The 20,146-nt window shown below is 33.4% G+C and overlaps 1 protein-coding gene and 1 long non-coding RNA gene across 2 annotated transcripts; one reads left to right on the forward strand and one right to left on the reverse strand.

The window, feature by feature from the left end:
• Positions 1-1,957: 1,957 nt before the first annotated feature.
• Positions 1,958-19,491, forward strand: LOC125051721 (hemicentin-1-like). Its single transcript, XM_047652245.1, has 17 exons — positions 1,958-2,201; positions 2,842-3,077; positions 7,222-7,335; positions 8,162-8,257; positions 9,165-9,293; positions 10,018-10,183; positions 10,506-10,684; positions 11,212-11,284; positions 11,777-11,937; positions 12,899-13,070; positions 14,846-15,091; positions 15,868-15,940; positions 16,263-16,471; positions 17,746-17,923; positions 18,332-18,426; positions 18,703-18,856; positions 19,281-19,491. The coding sequence occupies exons 1-17, from the start codon at positions 2,015-2,017 to the stop codon at positions 19,408-19,410; spliced, it is 2,598 nt and encodes an 865-aa protein (XP_047508201.1). The 5' UTR covers positions 1,958-2,014; the 3' UTR covers positions 19,411-19,491.
• Positions 4,967-6,419, reverse strand: LOC125051722. Its single transcript, XR_007117341.1, has 2 exons — positions 5,837-6,419; positions 4,967-5,303 (listed from the first exon to the last, which is right to left on the reverse strand). It is a non-coding gene; the product is annotated as an uncharacterized LOC125051722 (long non-coding RNA).
• Positions 19,492-20,146: the final 655 nt, after the last annotated feature.

Consider the following 20,146-nt stretch of genomic DNA (forward strand, 5'->3'; position numbering starts at 1 on the left):
CCTTCAGAAATACTTCTTTTCAATCTAAATCTCATAATTTTGACAGAATATTTACAGGGAAAAAAATGGCTTTAGGACTGGGTATACGCTCGAATCTCGTGCACAAACACACTTCTTCCTTTACGACCAATTACGACAACACTAAACAATAGTGAAAGTCAAAATCGTTAATTAGTGTTGAGTATGTATGACAAATAGGTTTTTCTTTAGACTCTTACTTAACGCTTCATTTTGATACTGAATCATACAGCTAATATACATATTATAAAACAAAACACTTTGACAATACAGGAAGCCAAAATAGACCAACTGAACGTCTGTTAGAGGACGCAATTTTATTTAGGGGACATGTAGTGGGGTCAACACATGTCCCCTAAATAAAATTGCTGGGGGGGGGGGGGGGGCTGGCGCCCTTGTCCCCCGGCCGCCATCTTGGAAAAAGGCGCGAAAACACGATTTTGGCTATATCTCCTAAACTATCTATCGTACAAAAAATTTGTGAAGACATATTTTTGTAGAAAATCGCTTTGCCTACAATTATTCCGCCTCCTGAAATATTTCCTCACATCTTTGGTGAGGTTGAAAATATCAATATCCTCATAATTGGTGTCATAGGTTAGATAGAATTTCTCAAAGAAGTTTCTATTGGTTGATCACCTCTTCCAATAGATGAATGAATTTTGATTCCCATACTCCAACGGAGGAATAACGGAATTCACACACGTAAACCCATAGTCCTAACAAGTCATTTAACATTGTAGTTAATTACTTGTATTCGTAATCGTAACGCAAAATGGCACTCGCCCTGACAGGTCAACATTGTATCTTATCAAACAAATAAATTTATTGCAAATTTAAGGGCCAATATTTGTTTAATATTTAATTACAAATATTACTTTAATAAAAAACCATTTCTACAATGAGACACTAAACTGATAATTGGTAAAAATTTATGAATATGCAGACATAAAAATAACTATTAATAATCTTACTACATTATTTAGCAACTCGTTTCGAGTAATTCATGGCAATGAAGTAAAAGTCTTGTCGTTTTGGACAAAGAATCGCATTTATATGCACAATTTTATTTGACGCCTTAGTTCTCGTATAAAGCAATATTTTTACAGACAAAGGTGGGGGGGGGCATGTTATATGCCACATTTAGATGTTATATATCAAAGAATGTGGAATCTGATTTAATTCTAGATGAGGCAGAGGGCGTCCGCTGTGGATCTTCATCGTAAACGTTCAAATAATATAGAAACTGTTTTAATATAATTGAGCAGTGTTGGTCTAGCGTGCGACTCTGAAGCCTGAAGTCATAAGTTCTATACCAATGGAGTTTATGTCTACAAGCGCATTTAACACTCGCTCGAAAACATCGTGAGGTAACCGACATGCTTTAGATCCAAAAATTACCTACATAAATCTAAGTCCTAGCCCTAAGAGGTTGTTGCGCCACTGTTTTTTAATAATGTCTTAGCATTTTAAAAAGGAGAATAAAACATGTATTTTATACTATATTTGAAATATTTTGTGTATTCATAAGTGTATTCTAAAACTTGTAATGAACATTACCTTAGTTTAGGCCATAATTATTGTATAGGCTAGATTGTTATTGAGGTAAAGAATTCTCTTTTGTAAACTGTACTGTAGGAAAAAAAATTGTGTATTGTCAATCTAATCTTGCTTCTAATGATAGACGCAAGACGATGATTAGTCTTGCTTCTTAGGGAGAGATAGAGAGAGGACAAATCTTTGTTTTTAATTTATTTTATGAAGGAAACATGAACATGGTATAATGATTGCAGTTCTTACAAACGTTGTGTAAAACAATAGACGATATAAGTATCCAATAAAATACAAAAATAGGTTTGCAAATACTTAAAACTTTTGTTGCTGCACTTATTTGTGGTATAATATTCGCCTTAATAAACGTAATGAATGCGTCGAAATAGTTAGTGATTCATTTCAGTGTCGGGGTTGTGTCGAAGTGCACTGCCAAGTGTTTATCATGGCGTTATATCTATTAATTTATTTCGGTTTAATATACACTGTGACGAGTCAAAAGAGCTTTATACTTGTCTTAGATACTACTGCCTCGATGAAAGAAGAAGTGGATATTATTAAGGCAAATAAACAGTTTGCTTTTGATGAGAAAACAAATGAAGAATACATTTTGCTGCCCTTCAATAACCCTGGTAAGGCTTTAATATTAGTACACGACCTTTACAGCTTTGTTGCTCTGCTTGTAACAAGAATTTAATATTTGAGAAAGTAAATTGTAACAAATTTACTACATTTTTCGATTAAATTTTTTGCATTTTCTGAGAAGATTTCTTCTTCTTATAGTGCCATCTCCTTGCGAAGGTTGGCGATCATCATGGCTATTTTAATTTTGGATGCCGCGCTTCTAAACAATGACTTGGTGCTTTGACCAAACCATTGCGGCCAGGTCTCCTTCTACCTGCCACATTGCCTTGTATGATTAGTTGAAGGAGCTCATATTTTTTGGAGTTACGTAAAACGTGTCCGAAATACTCAAGTTTCCTTTTCTTAACGGTCATAAGCACTTCTTTGTTATTCTGCATTCTGTCCAGCACGGTTGTATTTCGTATGCGGTCTGTCCAAGATATTTTAAGCACCCGCTTTTGAGAAGATTTACTAGAGTAATATATTGCCAGTTCTTCTCTTCCGTTCTACGCCCTTTTTTTTCACTTCATAAGTGTACATTGTGTTACCTACATAAATGATTTTTGACTTGTGACATGATTTTATTGTTTTTGTAAGTTGTTATTATTACGAACCTGAAATTTTTGAGAGGTGTTTATAATATTTCAGATGTTGGACCACCATTAGTTTTCACCACAGCCGCGAATTTTATAGACCGTTTAGATCTGGTTGAAGCTGGTGGAGGTAAAGAATGTCCGGAGAAGTCTCTATCAGCAATAGAAATGGCTTTAGAGAGAAGCAAATATTCTTCGAATATTTATGTGTTTACTGACGCGATCGCAAAATCTGATGAGAGACCAAAAATTGAAAGTATATCTCAACTCTGCAGACAGAAACGTAGTCAGGTAGGCTTTCCTTATATTATCTATATATATTTCCTTAGATTTTTTTAAATTTATGTAGATTTGTATAATGCGTTTAAATTAATACTGTTCTGTGCTACAGTTAGCGACAATTCAATATAGTAGCAACAGTGGCGTAGCGTGCCTTGTCGGGGCCCCGTATAAAAATTTTTTTGGAGGCCCTTATATGGAGGTAAAGATTTTTCACAAAAGAAAAAAAATATTGTGAGAAGTAATATTTATTTATCACATAATTTACCCATTTTACAAATAAAAATCGAATTTTAAATATTCACTCTCCTTGCCTTTTTATCGGCAAACTGATTTATTAAATCATTTATGGCTGATGATGATTTTAGTTTTTCTAAAGTTTCTGCCTCTATGGACAATAGTGAGATGTCTGACAGCCGTTCTTGTCCCATCGAAGTTCTTAGGTAATTTTTTATTAGTTTTAATTTTGAAAAACTTCTTTCTGTCGTTGCGGTTGTAACTGGAAGGGTCAAGAATAAAAAGCATGCTGTGATTACCTCGGGAAAACTGGATGCAAGACTATTGAATTTTACTAGCAATAATTCAATGAGTTCTTTAATGGAAGAATTTTTTTTAATTTCAGAATTTAAGCATGTTTTTAGAGCCTTTAATTGGTCACAAAGATTAAGTGAGATGTCTTTACTGTATTTAGCAGACAGTTTTCCGGAAGCGTTTAATATCTCTTCGCTTGAAGAAGATAGGAGTTTCTCCGGTTGTAATATTTCGAATATACTACTCAAGTTGCAAAGGCTCTGAAATCTTTCTTTAGTTTGAGAAATTAATATATCTAAACAGCAATAGTATACATTGACTTTGAAATAGGATTCCGGGTCGGAAATTCTCTCATCTTGTGATAACTCATCAAAAAAACGCTTCGTTATCTTTCGCCTACTGTTTTTAAAAACAGTTGTTACCCCCCACTTTTTTGCTAAATCTTTGGATTCATTTAGCAAACTATTAAATGAATTCGGATTTCTTAATTGGCACAGTCTATTTAAAAGATTACTTAATAAAATACTAGATTTCTGTAAGTCATTATTTTCATGCTGTAGAGCTTTAGAAACAGGATTAATAATTTCAAATAGTGAAGAAAAAAATGTAACGAGCACTAAGAAATCAAAACTCTCTAAAATATTAATTATACTTTTACATTCTTCACGTTCATCTTTTTTATTTGAAATTAAATTTATTTGGTACAAAGTTTTCATGATTAGTAAAAATTTTTTCTTTACTGCTAATAAAGCGTCGTTCCTAGAAGACCATCTGGTAGGACATACCTTTTTAAGGGTAATCAAATATTTTTCAGATGAATCGTCACTTAGCATAGCCCAGCGTTTTATACTATTGCCTAACGTTAGTACCAAGCAAACTAATAATTTCGTTTACTGTTCCTAACGTTAGTACCAAGCAAACTAATAATTTCGTTTTGAATCGTAGGGCTTAAATAATTTATTTCACCTTTCGGTTTTAGAAAAAGTTCTTTTAAAGTTGCATCATAGTTAGATAGCAGACGTGAAATTGCCATAAAATTGCCAGAATCAGAATCATGCAACCCTCAAAGGTAGATTACAAGATACTAAAGTAATTATAACATTAATTATACGATGCAGTACATCTCTCCAGAATGTAATTTTACTATCGATTTCACTTTTCAATAGAGTATCGATGGTATTTCCTGCAACCAATTATTATAAGAGAGTGAGGCACTAATATGCTGCTGTGACTTTTCATGGTCAAGAATAGTTTGTGTGAAATTGCTTCTAACCGAAACACCGCTAACCCAAGCAGAGGAGTACGATTTGTTTTGACGATCTGCTAATAACCAACAGAAGTGACAGTACGGTTTGTTTAAAACGTTAGAATAACATAACCATGGTCTTATAATTTTTATGCCTGCCTGATTGAAATATGAATAATAATAAGCTGAAAAAGGTCGGTTATTTTCTGAAACTTTTGGAAATGGTCCTTGTGGTTTAAATGGACCCAATTTAAAAATTATTTTTCGTTCGCATTCAGTTAAATTGTCACCAAAATTTCCTCTATCTGATGAAATTATATTACAATCTGCATTATCTGCAGATATATCAGAATCGTTGACTTGGGGTTCCTCGATTTCTGGATGGACATCCGATAAAGTATGTGCTTGGTTTTCTTCTATTTCCGGATGGATATGTGACGAAGAACATGCTTCAGAAGAATCTAAAAATAAACGAGTAATTGTTAAAAAATAAATACGAATGCTTTGATACTAAACTAAAAAGAGTTATATATAAATAAATAACGTTACTAAGGGTCACAGTTAGAGAGTGTTCAGTTCAGACGCACACAGATTCTACGCGGATTGTGCTCGTACCTATTAGTAGATACAAAATCACCTGCAGCCCGTCCGTGCATTACTATACACCTGCGTGCTATTTAAACGCAGCGCGTAGTGTAGTGGCCATACAAAACGAGAACCCGAAAGCGAGTCTGCACATCTGAAGTTCTCAACACGCAACTAACGATACGATACGGACTGATAAACAAACAACAAAACAAATCGATCCTATAGATAAGTTAGAATTTTGTTTTTTTTAATCAAGGCACGGAACCCTAAAAACAGTATAATTGTGAAAATCGAGGGGGGAGACAACTTTTTGTGACGGACAGATGGACAGACCGAAATTAAAAGATTTCCTTGTTTATCACTACGGGCCCCTAATAAATGGGTTGGGTAGTAGTGTAGTACTTACCTTTCCAATCTAAATCACTCACACTATCTTGTCTCTGAAAAAATGAAGAAATTTTGGGCACTTTTTTTATAACCTCGTCCCTTTTCTGTTTAATTTTTCTTTTCTCAGCGCCGCTGGGATAATCTCTTTTTCTTTCACTCATTTCTTTTACAAATCGTTACTAATACTGCTAAACCAGAAGAACAATATTGTTTGTACTGAATTACAATATAATGCACATTTATATAAAGCGCGTAAATAAACAGTGCACTGCACTCCGTGGTTTAACATCCAATGCAAAGTACAACAACGTACACGTACATCGCGATATCGATGAAGGATTCCCGGGGATTCCCCGCTGAGTTGAAGATGAAGTAAGTAAAACGGGGAAGTCCCGCAGCCCGCCATAACGATGTAGTGTTGCCAACTTTTGAACGCACGCTTAAGGCGGGAAAAAAAGGAATTGCTTTATAGAATTTTGTCATTTGTAAAATAAAATAAATTAGAAAGTTTTTATTCTTTTTCCTTACACACTTTGGGGGCCCCCGTGGCCCGGGGGCCCCGTATAATTGATACGGCAAATACGGCGGTAGCTACGCCCCTGAGTAGCAAAGCCTTTTTTAGCTATGCGTAAAATTTAATAGCTAACCAATTTTTTTTTTTTGAGTGGAATCTCGCCGTTGCTTCAGGCCAACAGCGAGATTCTTTACAGCTCGGATTGTTTTGGCGAGTTTAGCTCGGACGGAATGGGCGTTTTTCCAAGGGCGTCTCCTGCGAGACTCGGACCTCGGCTTGGGCGGGATGTTTAATCGCCTGAAGGGCAGAATGGAAGCTCATTGAAGTTGAGCGAAGTACGAAGTAAAGGCCACACCTTCCCCGGTGAAGGGAGTTTTTACCCTAATCTGATTTGACTTTTATTTGCCGTCCGGCTTTCAACTTGTCATTGTGTGGTGATTGGACATCTGGATCCGTTAGCACATCTCTTACGGACCTTTTTTGTTCGCAAAGGGGTAATAATAGATGCTTTTACGCACCAACGGGTTGGGAACATGATTAGCCTTGTCGAAGCGTCATGTGGACGCCAACTTCATCTATTGGTCACTTCATTCATTGGGCATATAGCTATCTTAATAGTAAAGAAAGATATTTATATGGAATGATGAACGTGGGGCAACGTAATCCGTTAGCGATATAAAATAAAATGGCGTTCGAGTAGTGTTAAGTAAAGTATGAAACGTCAAAACGGAACTCAATAGTATTAACAAAGAACACTTAAGGAAACTATCGTAAGGGTTGCCCTAAGATTAGAAGTGTAACCAAGGTTTAAAAGTCTTCCAGGCTTAATAAAATTACTATTATTTGAGCGTTAATGGAGACTATATAAAGAACTTATCAATATTTTTCAGGTATTCATTTTCCAGAGCGGACAATGTGCTTCCGAATCGAACGACTTCTATTACGATGTAGCCAGTCTATGTTCTGGTTCCGTTTTCTATTTCGAATTGTCTAGTTTAAAAAAGGTACGTATCAGTAATAGGACCAGTAAGGCAAGTAAAGCCAATCTAACATAATTCGAAACAGCTTGGATTAAATTATTCTAACATAAATTATAAATACCAAAAAACAATTATACTAAAGATATAGATAGCTATATAGCTAATACATAATATGTATATACAAAAAGGTTTATTTACGAAAGGAAAAATCTTGAAAAATAATTAAATAAATTTAACTAAGTAATACCTTATTCTTTATATAATAGACTAGCAACTTGATCACTTCTCAAGTTTTAACGATTTAAAACTTGACCACTTAAATGACTTCTTACTATCTACTGATGCGGCTATTATAATCTTGACAAGATATTTAGTCCGCGCAATATCTAATATATAAAATTATCGTGTCACAATGTTCGTTCCCGTACTCCTCCGAAACGCCTCGACCGATTCTTATGAAAATTTTTATGCATATTTAGTAAGTCTGAGAATCGGCTACTACCTTTCAAACCCTTAAGTGATAAAAAAATATTTTTTAGAATTTTTTTTGTTTTTTTTTTATGATACAGCATGCAAAAATACATACAACCCCTAATTTTCACCCCTTTTTTATTATTGTAGATAGTTATTTTTATTGAACTAAAAAAATGTTTCCTAGAAATAATATACATGGCAAAACAACGTTTGCCGGGTCGGCTAGTAATATATAATAATTTTCCCGAGAGCCCTTGTAAGTTTTAACATATAATATACATCTGTTATTGCATGTACCGTTTATTCATTATATAAATATGTCGCCATATTCAAAAGTAAATTGATTTATTTGTCTACAAATGCCTTCATTTTTCAGGCATTTGACTTTATAAGGGAAACTATGCGATTAGAATGGACGCCAGCGAATATACAAGAAGTATCTTCCAACATTTTTGGTCGGAAACATTATACAGTATGTATTTTAATAATCGGCTTATCTCTATTGAACTAACGATCTTAATATATATAAATTACGTGTCACGTTGTTTGTCCGCTATGTACTCCTAAACTACCGAACCGATATCAAACAAATGCACTACGTGCACTATGCACACCGTGTGTAGTTTGATCCAACTTAAAAGATAGGATAGCTTACATCTCAATTTATACCTGCAATATTATTTTATAGCAAAATATTTGTTTATTATTTGATAGTCACAATTCTAACAGATGGCGCTGTGTTAAAAGTACCAACGTTTCACATAAGCTACAATTTAATGACATAACCACCAAAAAAGCATGGCGGGCCCCATGACTGGTGTTCTCCTACCGTTTCCCTTGAATAGTTTGCTACTATGTAATATAACAAAAACCTTAGCCACAGAAACGCTTGGCCGGTCTGCTAGTTTACACATATGTGAGGCACGCCTCCCCTTTCCAGAGGCCTGCAATAAATTTTAACTCAAGAAAGCGGTTAAACTATTTTTTTATATAAAACTAAAATTCACAATCCTCAAGATATACGAACAGTAATACGTGTTTACTTCCCTACATTTCTAAAAAATCAATTCAAACTAAATATTATATATCGCTACTGACAAAACTTATTGTTCTATTAAAGTATTTTTATTATTTTATATGTAAACTAGTGGAGCCCACAGACGTTGTCCTGCACGATATTTCAAGCTATTAGGATATTAAAGTATGAAAGTACCGACTGCAGCGCCACCTGCCGGGCTGATTTGTGAATCTAAACCATTCCCAGATCCCCTTGAACACACACAAAAAATTTCATCAAAATCGGTCCAGTCGTTTAGGAGGAGTTCAGTCACATACACACGCACACAAGAAATATATATATTAAGATGTGTGTTTTACAGTTTACAGTTGACGTACTAACATCGGAAATTTTAGTTGGTGTATCTGGACAGAACCCTGAAATGCAAATCTCAAACGAGCTGGGTCAAACAGTAGACTATAACACTATTATGCAGACTAGGCATTCTTTGGTTAGTATCTGTAGTAGTTACTAATGCAAATTCGTGCAGTCGAGATTCAAACACCTCAGATTTTTTTTAAATTCTTTATTCAAGTTGTATGGAGGCTGTGGTTGACTTCCTATATGATAAAATTTATATATATTTATATATACGCCTCTATTATATATATATGTGTATATATATAGGATAATATGGGATCGCAATGTTGGTCAGGTTCTGTTTTAATACTTTAATAATTAACTGATTTAGGTTTGTGTAGTGTTAGTTTTAATTTACAAAAAGAATCAAATTAAATCAAGAATCAAAAATATTAAAATATATTGTAATACATAAAAAAACGTGGGTGTACTTATGTACACGCGTTAGAAGTTATACTTCTTTGGCGTAACAAGATAAAAATTCTTTCCAAATTTTTATTCTACGTTTGTCGAAAAAACGACACTAACTATAATTGTGAAAAAAAACAAAAATTTGGACCAAAGATAACTTCATGGTGTCTGTTTTTTGTGACGGTGTTCGCGCGCATCATATAAGTTTACTTTCATATTCATTTTTCCCTAACACGCCAAATGAAGTATAGCTTCAAAAATAAATTATACTTCTTTTTAAATCTTAACTTTAAGTAGTTGTATATGTATTGTGGTGTCGTTATTCAATCAACACAATGACTCAGTTTGTACCTGTACCTAAAAGTTTATTTATATTTTTAATCAAAAATATTAATTTAAAACAGGTAATGTGCTTGCATGACCTAGAAATTGGGGAATATACTATAGAAGTGAACTCGCAGGGTCCAGCAATAATATATGCGTTCACACATAAACAACTGACATTTAAATACGGCTTCTCACCAAAAACTCCTAGAAGCTTAAAGGAAACCTCCGAACGACCAATACCAGGTAAGTTTTGTACACAATAGCGATGACTATATCGCTTACCAGACAACATAATAGTTATATAGATGAATCTAATAGAAATTGAAAATTAATTAGTTTAAGTTTCATCATCGTACGTCGAGGCAAAATACGATTCCACCCCAATATCATTGTTTTGAGATTGGTTATGTTTCAGTTTAGAAGTTTCTTTGTCAGTTGCGGGTTAACTGCTGGCAAAACCATTTTGGACTGTCTGCAGTCCGCACTTCGCGACAATTCCGAAACATGATAGACAGGTAACATTAATAGAGAATCTCTAATCGTGCGCTAACCCTTACTGTTCCAGGTACATCAAACAACATACTTATCGTTACATCAGGAACCAATATAGAACTATTATCGGTAGAAGTACTAATGCTGAAATCTGGGGAGACTAATGTTCTAAATTTAGAGTTAAGTTACGCTGCCAAGGGGCAGTATATGGCCACGCACTTGTTTGAACCAGGAAAATCATTTAGATTATCCGTAAGTACTTTTTTATCTCATATAAAAGTATACGGCCCATAACAGAAAATGTAAAAAAGACTTACTTTATTTTGGAAACAAGTGTTACTACATTCAATGACTTTCTAAAAATTACTTGTCTCGTCTGGACTACCTGGTCAGTTATTAAATAGCTTAATAGTAAGCAATATAAATAACAAGTTCAAGAATTATTTTCATATTCATTTGTTGCGCTTCTGACATTACTATTGTTACATTAATACAATATACAGTGGTTTTTAAATGTAACATAAGATCATTTAGATTATTTATATTATAACGTAAAATAATTAGAAAGAAAACAAATTTAAAAAGTTTGGTCACTGTGGCAGTGTACTTTTAATGCTGGCAGGATTTCCTCGCTGTATAGCGATACTTATTCGTTTAGCGAGGAAAGTAGCAGCTCTGGGGCCGCCGGTACTATCTACCAGGCACCAACCTAAATCTTTAATTAGCGCCTGTACACTTGAACCCCACGGCCCAAGAGTCTAAGAAAAATTTTTTTTTAGATAACTGCAAAATATTCTAACTATAACCAAGTTATAAGTGGTGCTTCGAAAGTAATAGAAACCCAACAGCAAGGTATGTATGGAAAGAATTCAATATCAAATCTCTCTAGAATAAACTCTGCTTCATAGATTCAGCCTGTGTAAATCGAAATGGTACTCAAGGTAGCGACGGTGATAAAACTCGACCAAACGCCCATTCACAATTATCTTTTTTTTAATTTACAAGGCTCCAAAATTTAAGACAGAATTTTAGTAGAAGAATTATGACATCAAAAACATAACTTGTGTCTTTTTTTTAATTTTTTTTATTAATGTTTTCTAGATAATTCCCCAACATCGAACATTATTTCATGTTTCACATATGCGCAAAGGGATTTTTTTTCTTTGATTATTGTTATTATGTGTGGTTTTGTGTGTGTGTTTTTGTTAGTAATAAATGTTATGTCTTAGTAAAAAAGCGCTATCTTCGATTTGGATGGATTTAAAAACTCAATCATATTTACGTATTTGATACTGCTGGGAACAAATTTAATTTTAATATTTCCGTAACAAATCAATATTACAGGAATGGTAACCGAGTGGATTAATCCATCAGCCCATATAATTGACGAAAACAGCAATTTAATTGGATTTGGATTGAACGCTACATTCGCTTGTAAAATCGATAGTTTTCCAAAACCAGAAGTTTGGTGGGAAGATGAGAATTCTGAGAGACTTCCTTCTGATGTAAGTTCCATATTGTATAATTTCGTATCGTTTATCAAAAAGTATGTTTTTATATAATAGGGTCCAAACGAGCAGCAGGCTCAGCTGATGTTGAGTAATACCACCGCCCATGGACACTTAATGCCAGAGGGCTCGCGAGTGCGTTGCCGGCTTTTACATAATTGGTAGGCTCTTTTTTTCAAAGATGAAAAATGAAACTAGCTCCAATTCGACATGTGTTTTGTCTATGTTCACTCGTAATTTACGGTTATGTTTCAAAACAGGAATACATTTATATTCTTTACAAGCGACTCCGGCTTTGGATGGTCTAACCAATAAACCTTTAAAAATGATATACCTAAACTATTGCGTTCACAATTACAGAAAAAGGTTTTTAGATTTTTCTGTCCAATTCTCACAGTTCAATGAATAAATATTTATTTTGCTTAAATTGTTCCAGGCGTCTTACAGTTTTACTCTTAGCATATTTTGCGATTAATTTTTATTTATATAAATTAATTAATTACCTTTTCCCAGTCTTCGGAAAGGTATTGGCTTTACATCTTTACCATAACACATTTACCTTTACCAGCAAAGAAATTAGTTACATTAAACATTGTTGTCTATTTAGGAATAAGTTAAAACTCATAATGTCTAATGTCTTAAGCCTTGTATCTTCCTTGTTTTTTTATATAGCTGCTAGCTTAGTGTTACATTTTGTGATGTCATGTTTTGTCTTGTTTTACTTTGTATTTTAAAAGGAGGTCTCAGTCTGTAGAAAAATAATAAATACAAAAATATTACAAAATATTCGTTAATAATTTTACAGTGACAGGGTCGCAAGACTGTTTTACTTAACTTTTTTTGCCTTTTTCGCGGGTCGCGACATAAAAATGGTTGAGAAACGATGCTCTATGGAACATGAATTCCCTTTTGGCATAAATATTGTGGAAATTAGCTTTATTTTTCTATCAATTTACAGACCGTTTTATTAGAAATTCCTTCTACGTACATAAGTTATGTTAACATCGACAATGCAACACACAATGGTACAATAACATGCAAAGCGAAAAACCCTCTAGGTACTGCTGACAGCAGTGTGGATGTATTCGTCAATCGAACCTTTGTATTTGAAGTACTGGAGTATCCTACAGGTAATTTATATTTTGATTCTTATTACTCATTACGCCAATAAACAGAAATGTGAGCCGTCAGATGTGAAACATCGACATTATTTTGTAAAGGTAATATGCAGAAAAGAACAGATTGTGATAGGAACTAAATATGTCATAATGATAAAATAAAATATAACGATTTTTATCCGTATAACGATGACTATTTATTGAATAAACATTTATTTTCATTAAATACAAAAATTTACGAATTTATTTCAAATCGTGACTACTTAATATTTAATCAGTGACTTCGAAATACACACACTGTACACACTACTGTATATATATACCATCATATAGCGTGACGACGTCGCCACACCAGAAATCGGTTTTACGTGCGGCTATAGATGTTTCACATCAACAAAATCTTCCCATATAATCAAGCTCTTAATAATTAGATGGATTGGTACAGATCAAATCATTTTAATCCACGCTAAGTGGTATCTAACAAAGAAAACAATAAATAAACTAAATCACGAACACTTAAGGTAGTAAACTTATGACACACTAGCTGGTGCTCGCGACTTCTTCTGCGCAGGATTAGTATTTCGAGTAGGTTATATTGAATTGCGTGGCGTTGAAAAGCACTAACATTATGGCACTAAACTAACATTTTTTGAAAATATTGAGATGTTACAGTCGCACTATAATAACGTAACAATTTTGTCAACATAAGAAATCTAGTAGTAGGACTACTTAAGATAAACATTTCCATCATACATTAGCTATATGTAACTCTAGCGGTTTTGGCAGCGCACGCTAGAATATCTCGCAGAAGGTATATTTTTTACTACTTACTTTATAAATAAAATATAATTCCGATATATAAGCTATAGTATTGTAAAGTTTCATTAAAATTCTACTTGAAAGAGTAACAAACATCCATCCATACTTACAAACTTTCGCGTTTATAATATTAGTAAGTAAATTTCACTAAAGAATTCAGATGTCAGAGCTCTTCTTGCCAACACCACACTTGAGGCAAACAGGCCATCAACAGGTAAATTGTTAAACTTACCCGCCGCCCTAAACATAAAGCTTCCTTTGTAGTTTGTGTTGACAGGTTCATACAAAAGGTAAGTAAAGGTAAGTATTTTTAGCGTCCTTATATAAACACACACACCTTACTTAGCAACGATATAGTCATGACTATAGATATTCGCCCGAACCCAATAAACTATCTCAATCCATAATCCGCCATCTGAGTTAGTAATCTTAATCCAAATGTTGTTAAAAGTCCAAATCCAAATGTTGTAACCAATCGACGGATTGTAATAGCCATCTGTCGAAACAAGCTATCCATGGGAGGTCGTATCGGTGTCTGTGGATAGATAGACCTTTGTATGAAAATGACAGTTAACGAAAGCTCGATTTCAACAGTTAATTATTTTAACAGATTTTAACTTACACCAGTTTTTTAAATAATAAAAAAAACTGTTTGTTATGTTTTAAACATACACATATATATTTTAATGTTATTTGCACGATTTTATTTACTTTATTTGGTTTACATTGATTATCAAATATGAGTGAAAACTCGGTAAAATGGAACGACAAAGAGCATTTTATCCGTCGCCAAAAATGGATTGTCTTCGTAGTTTGGTTATTGGGATGCAGATAGGAGATCCATCTACTGTCACGCTTTGATTGTTTTCAATCTGAGATTGTGGATTGATTATTGGGTTCGGGCGGTTATATAAACAGTGAATTGTTTATTTATTAACCTAAGAATAAACTTCAATCCTTAATTTCAGATATAACAGTGAATTACGGCGACACTGGGAAGCTTTACTGTAAAGTAAATGCATATCCAGAAGCTGAAATTAAATGGATCCATAATGGTACTGAAGTAGATAGTGAACGAGTGGAAATTAATCCTGAAGAGAACTGGTTATTAATAAAAAACATGGATCTGGATGATGTTGGCGAATATGTATGTGATATACAAAATGACGTGGAATCTATAACGTACACTGCTGTTGTTTTTATCACTGGTTTAGGTAATATTTCACGTCTATCTAATATATAAAATTCTCGTGTCGCGGTGTTTGTAGTTAAACTCCTCCGAAACGGCTTGACCGATTCTCATGAAATTTTGTGTGCATATCATCCCCCTAAATGTTAAGGATAGTCCACCCCTAATTTTTTTAGTAATTTTTAGATTTTTTTTTTATTTTTATTTTTTATGATACAGCATTAAAAAATACATACAACCCCCCTATTATATATATATTATTATTTTTATTATAAATGATAAACATGGCAAAACGACGTTTGCCGGATCAGCTAGTTATCATATAAAATCCTTAGCTTTTCCTACTTATTTCCCTGTACATAAAGGCTGCAGTCGCAAGGAATACTTTAATGTCAAAATCTTGATCAGTGAGAGCCGGAAAATATGTGTAACATCAAGCTAATGATAACTGAAATTATACCAACCCCGACCAAGAAAGACAATATAATCGTTATTGTTATATATTTATATCATATCCTGCTCAATCATGACTTTTGTAATTCATGTATTTTCTTACTTTTGTATTACATTCTAATTCATGAACATTAGCTTTTAGTTTTTAATTGATTTTACTATTTTATTTTAGATTAAATTTGGTAATTCTATAATGTTCAGTACGCTTTTTGCACTTTACCCTTTTTTTAGCTCGTTTGCCTGGAAGAGATCGCTTGTTAGCGATTAGGCCGCCTGTTGCGTAATAATTTATGTTATTTGATGTATATTAATTTAACGAAGTTAAAATAAATGAAAATCTTATTTTAGAGGCCCCTGTTATACAAATAGAGAAAACTGAAGTAATTTTAAAACCAGGTGATTGGACCGAACAGAAATGCTTGTAAGTCAATATTTATAATTTAATACCTAAAACAATTAATTCCTATCTGTAACTAAACCTACATAGGTGCGAAGTGTTAATTAAGTTTAATGTTTGGTTATAGTATTGTTTTGTATTTGCTTTGTCTAATTAAACCGAGAATGTGTAGGGGCTAGTAGACTTAGAACTTAGAACCTGTTCTTTATATTGGTTTAACTATACAAGATGTGAGATCAATGATACTATATATATTTGGGTCTTTGTAGCTAATAACTTCGAAGCCTATATCAAAAGCGCTTATAATGAGATCCGATTCCCTCAAGTAATAAAGTAAACTTTACAGGATTACACAAGGAAAACCCACACCGTCCATCTCTTGGAAGTATAGATTGGAAGATGACTTTAGTTTCTTAGAAATCCCCGAAGGCGTATACATATCAGACAACGTTTTGAAAATACCATCAGCGCAATCGCATCATGGAGGCGTGTACTTATGTGAGGCAAATAATTCCTTGGGTGTTGATCAACAGCAGGTGTTAGTGAAAGTGCAATGTAAGTGTTATAATGCTCTTATTGAAAATACCGAACCTATCAATCCGATTATTTCTAAGAAAATATCTAAAGATTTAAAAGATGCAGTTATTGAAATATTGAATGATGCTGAAAGAGTAGTAGATGATGAAATAAATCAATATAGTGAGCAATCTTTTAAATTAACACAATTAATTAAGTAAGTGCAAAAAGAAATAGAAACCAAATCATTTTAAAGGTGATAATTTTTTTCTGTTAATTGGACATTTTTAATTAAAAATAACTAAAAAATTAGCAAATCTGTTTCGGAAAATATATTAAAAGAAGATTTTGAGGTCGAAACAACTAACAGTGGATTATTCTCTCATGGTAAATTCGAGGATTCAGAACCTATAATTATAAAATGATAGATTTAGATACCTAGTACCTATCTAACTCTTTAGTTTGAAAGGAATTTGGATTGTGGTGAAGACCTTCGGCTATTAGTTTATTCATAATGTTTAAGCAATACTAATTAAAAATTAAAAGGAGCCCAATGGAACACAGTGTAAGGGCGTATCTTTTTGTCGCACTTGGTCGGCAAACCACATAACTTCAGTAGTACTGATGCTATATTGATGTTCTATGTAAACGAAGTGACTACCAACATCGATATAAATATTTAAAGAATTGAAATTGAGAGTTAGTTTCGTCATATCATTTCTTGGAGTTCTTTCGTATAACCAATACTAATGCTAAACTAATTATTATTATTGTTATGAATACCTCTATTAACTTACCGTCCACTGGCGGGCAGATACGTGGCTGAGAAGCAACACTCCAGTGTCTGGTCTCCTCCTTCCCAGAAAGGGACTTTATTAATTTAAGCTTAGCGTCTCCCGCCGGGCCCTGGCGATGACTACTCAGGAAATAACTCCATGATATTACATTACATATAATTTGTGGTATCATTGATATCAATAGTGGTTTATTAGTAGAAAAAAATTAAACTAGTCTAAACATTTATAAAATCATACCAATGTACAGTTGACGACTTATTGGTCTAGTGGTTAGTACCCCTGACTGCGAATCCATGGGTCCCGGATTCGATCCCCGGCTGAGACGAACATCGATGTGATGAGCATTTCGTGTTGTGGTTAGGTCTTGGGTGTTTAAATATGTATTTATATATCTATCTATCTATAATATGTATGTATATCCCTTGCCTAGTACCCATAACACAAGCTTCACCAGCTTAGCATAGGACTAGGTCAATTGGTGTGAATTGTCTTTAAAAAAAAAATGTTCTGCTCTAGATCAACCGAGAATCAAAAACCAGGACGAGTCTCTAGAAGTAAAACAGGGGGATGTGGTTACGCTACCATGTGATGTAGATGCTGTTCCAGAGGCTGAAGTACATTGGGACATGTACCAGGATGACGTTATCATTGCATTTGATGAAAGACACCATACGGATTCATCATACACACATCGGTACTTACTTAAACATGAGTCCTTAGGAGTTTTTTTTAATTCTTTGACGTTTATAATAAGGTCTAATTTACGATACACAAAATTTGTAGCATAGTTTTAGTCGCTGTCACGCCCCGGTTTTGAGTCACTGTAGTTGATATAGGATGTAATGAAATTCCAATTCAATATAAGGGCTTATATCTAATAAAGGTTAGGAAGATACAAAAGTGTCATAACCCCGATGACTACTTGCCTGGTTCTTAACATTCAATGAATGTTTCGCTGACCAGTTGTTGAAAAAAAAAACGAAGAATTCAAAAAAATCCTATTTATTTTGGCAGACAAGAATGCTACGAAAAATAACGTGTCTTTGGAAAGTTATTTGCAGATTTTTTGCGTTTTTAGTTCCTAAAGTTATATTGGTTTTAGATTCACGGCACAATTAAATGACTCTGGAATGTATCACTGTATAGCTAAAAACAGCATGGGAACTGCGACACGTACTGTTCACGTTAATGTTTGGGGTATGTATATATGTATATCATTATTATATTATATTGACCTCGTTACTCATAAATAATAAATCTTATTGCTAAGTTTTAACAATCTGTCTCTCTCCGTCACAGTGTAAAGACAGTTTGAGAGAAAGAGATGAAAGACTAATTTAATTGTGTTTACAAGAACGAATCACATGAAATTGTTTGATTTCGCTTTCCACTAAATCCTATTGTTATTGTATTTTTATCTTCCCATTATACGAGTTTATTATTAACATTGTTTAAATCATTATTTTCTTTCAGTTGCTCCATACATCCAATCTCCAGTTACTAATAATATAACTCAGATGATTGGGACAACGTTATATCTTAATTGTTATATAAATTTTGGGAACCCCTTACCTTCCACTCGATGGGAATTCATCGCGTCTAATACAAACATTTCTGTTTTAACAACGTAAGTATTTTACTTATATTATTTAAATAAAGTTCGTTAACATTTGTAGCGACAATCTGTGGTCATGACGTCACGATGACGTCATATCGTGAATCGCGCTAACGAAATTATTCCGGCCGCTAAGGAAATAATGACGTTAATAATTTCGTTTATCTGTTATTTTTTTGTGAGTCATATTTTTATATATATAATTCTTCTGTGAGTGTGTATGTCACTGAACTTCTCTCAAACGATTGGACCGATTTTGATGAAATTTTTTGTGTGTGTTCAAGGGGATCTGGGAATAGTTTAGATTCACAAATCAGCCCGCCAGATGGCGCTGCAGTCGGTACTTTCAATTGCTTGAAATATCACGCAGGACAACGTCTGTCGGGTCCACTAGTAACTAATATTTTCCCTAAATTGTAATATCATATCATTTTAGGGGGCATGCAACTGGAAAATTGGAATATAAAGTTCAAGATTTAAAGAAGAAAAACGAAGGCACCTATCGGTGTATAGCAGAAAATGATGTTGGAGTAGATAGTATTAATTTATTTGTAAAAGTTGTATAGGGAAAGTTTTAAAATAGCACCTACTTTTATTTAAATTATCTACATGTAATAAATAGTTACAGTATTTAATATCCTAGGATATTTTAAAATCGACATCGACAATGTATTTACAAATAATTTTTCGACACCCAATAAAACTTTTATGCTCCGTTTTGTAGTTTTTTTTATAAATCATTTTTATAAATTTTTTTTAAAAATTCCGTACATGTGTAATTATTGTTGCAAATAAAACCAAGAGTATGTACCTACAATCATTCGTTTATCAAATATTAGAAATATTTCCTGATATAAACTAAATAAATAATGTTACCCGAGTTTCATATTATAGTAAAAGAAGTAACGCTTTTAAGTTTGTAGTGTAAATCACTACAAACTTACAAGCGTTACGCCATCCCCAATTAACTAACATTAAACATTGTCACATAATACTGACTACGCAGTGTACGCAAATATTGGACAGCTAATAAGTTCCCTATTTTGATCCTTAGTTACCATATAAATAACAACACGTTATCTTGCAATAAAGTTATTCTTTTTAAATATAGCAAGAAAATCTAAATGTAATTTATATAATAATAACTAGCTGGCCTGGCGAACATCGTATCGCCTAACAGTCGATTCATTATTTTTTTTAATACTTATTCTGCTATTCGGGACACCGGTCTAGCTAGTAAGATAAAAAAAGAAAGTTGATAATACAACAAATACATTATGCCAAGAAATTAAAAATTTACCT

The sequence above is a fragment of the Pieris napi genome, chromosome 8 (assembly GCF_905475465.1).
Source record: "Pieris napi chromosome 8, ilPieNapi1.2, whole genome shotgun sequence".
Taxonomy (NCBI): Eukaryota; Metazoa; Arthropoda; class Insecta; order Lepidoptera; family Pieridae; genus Pieris; species Pieris napi.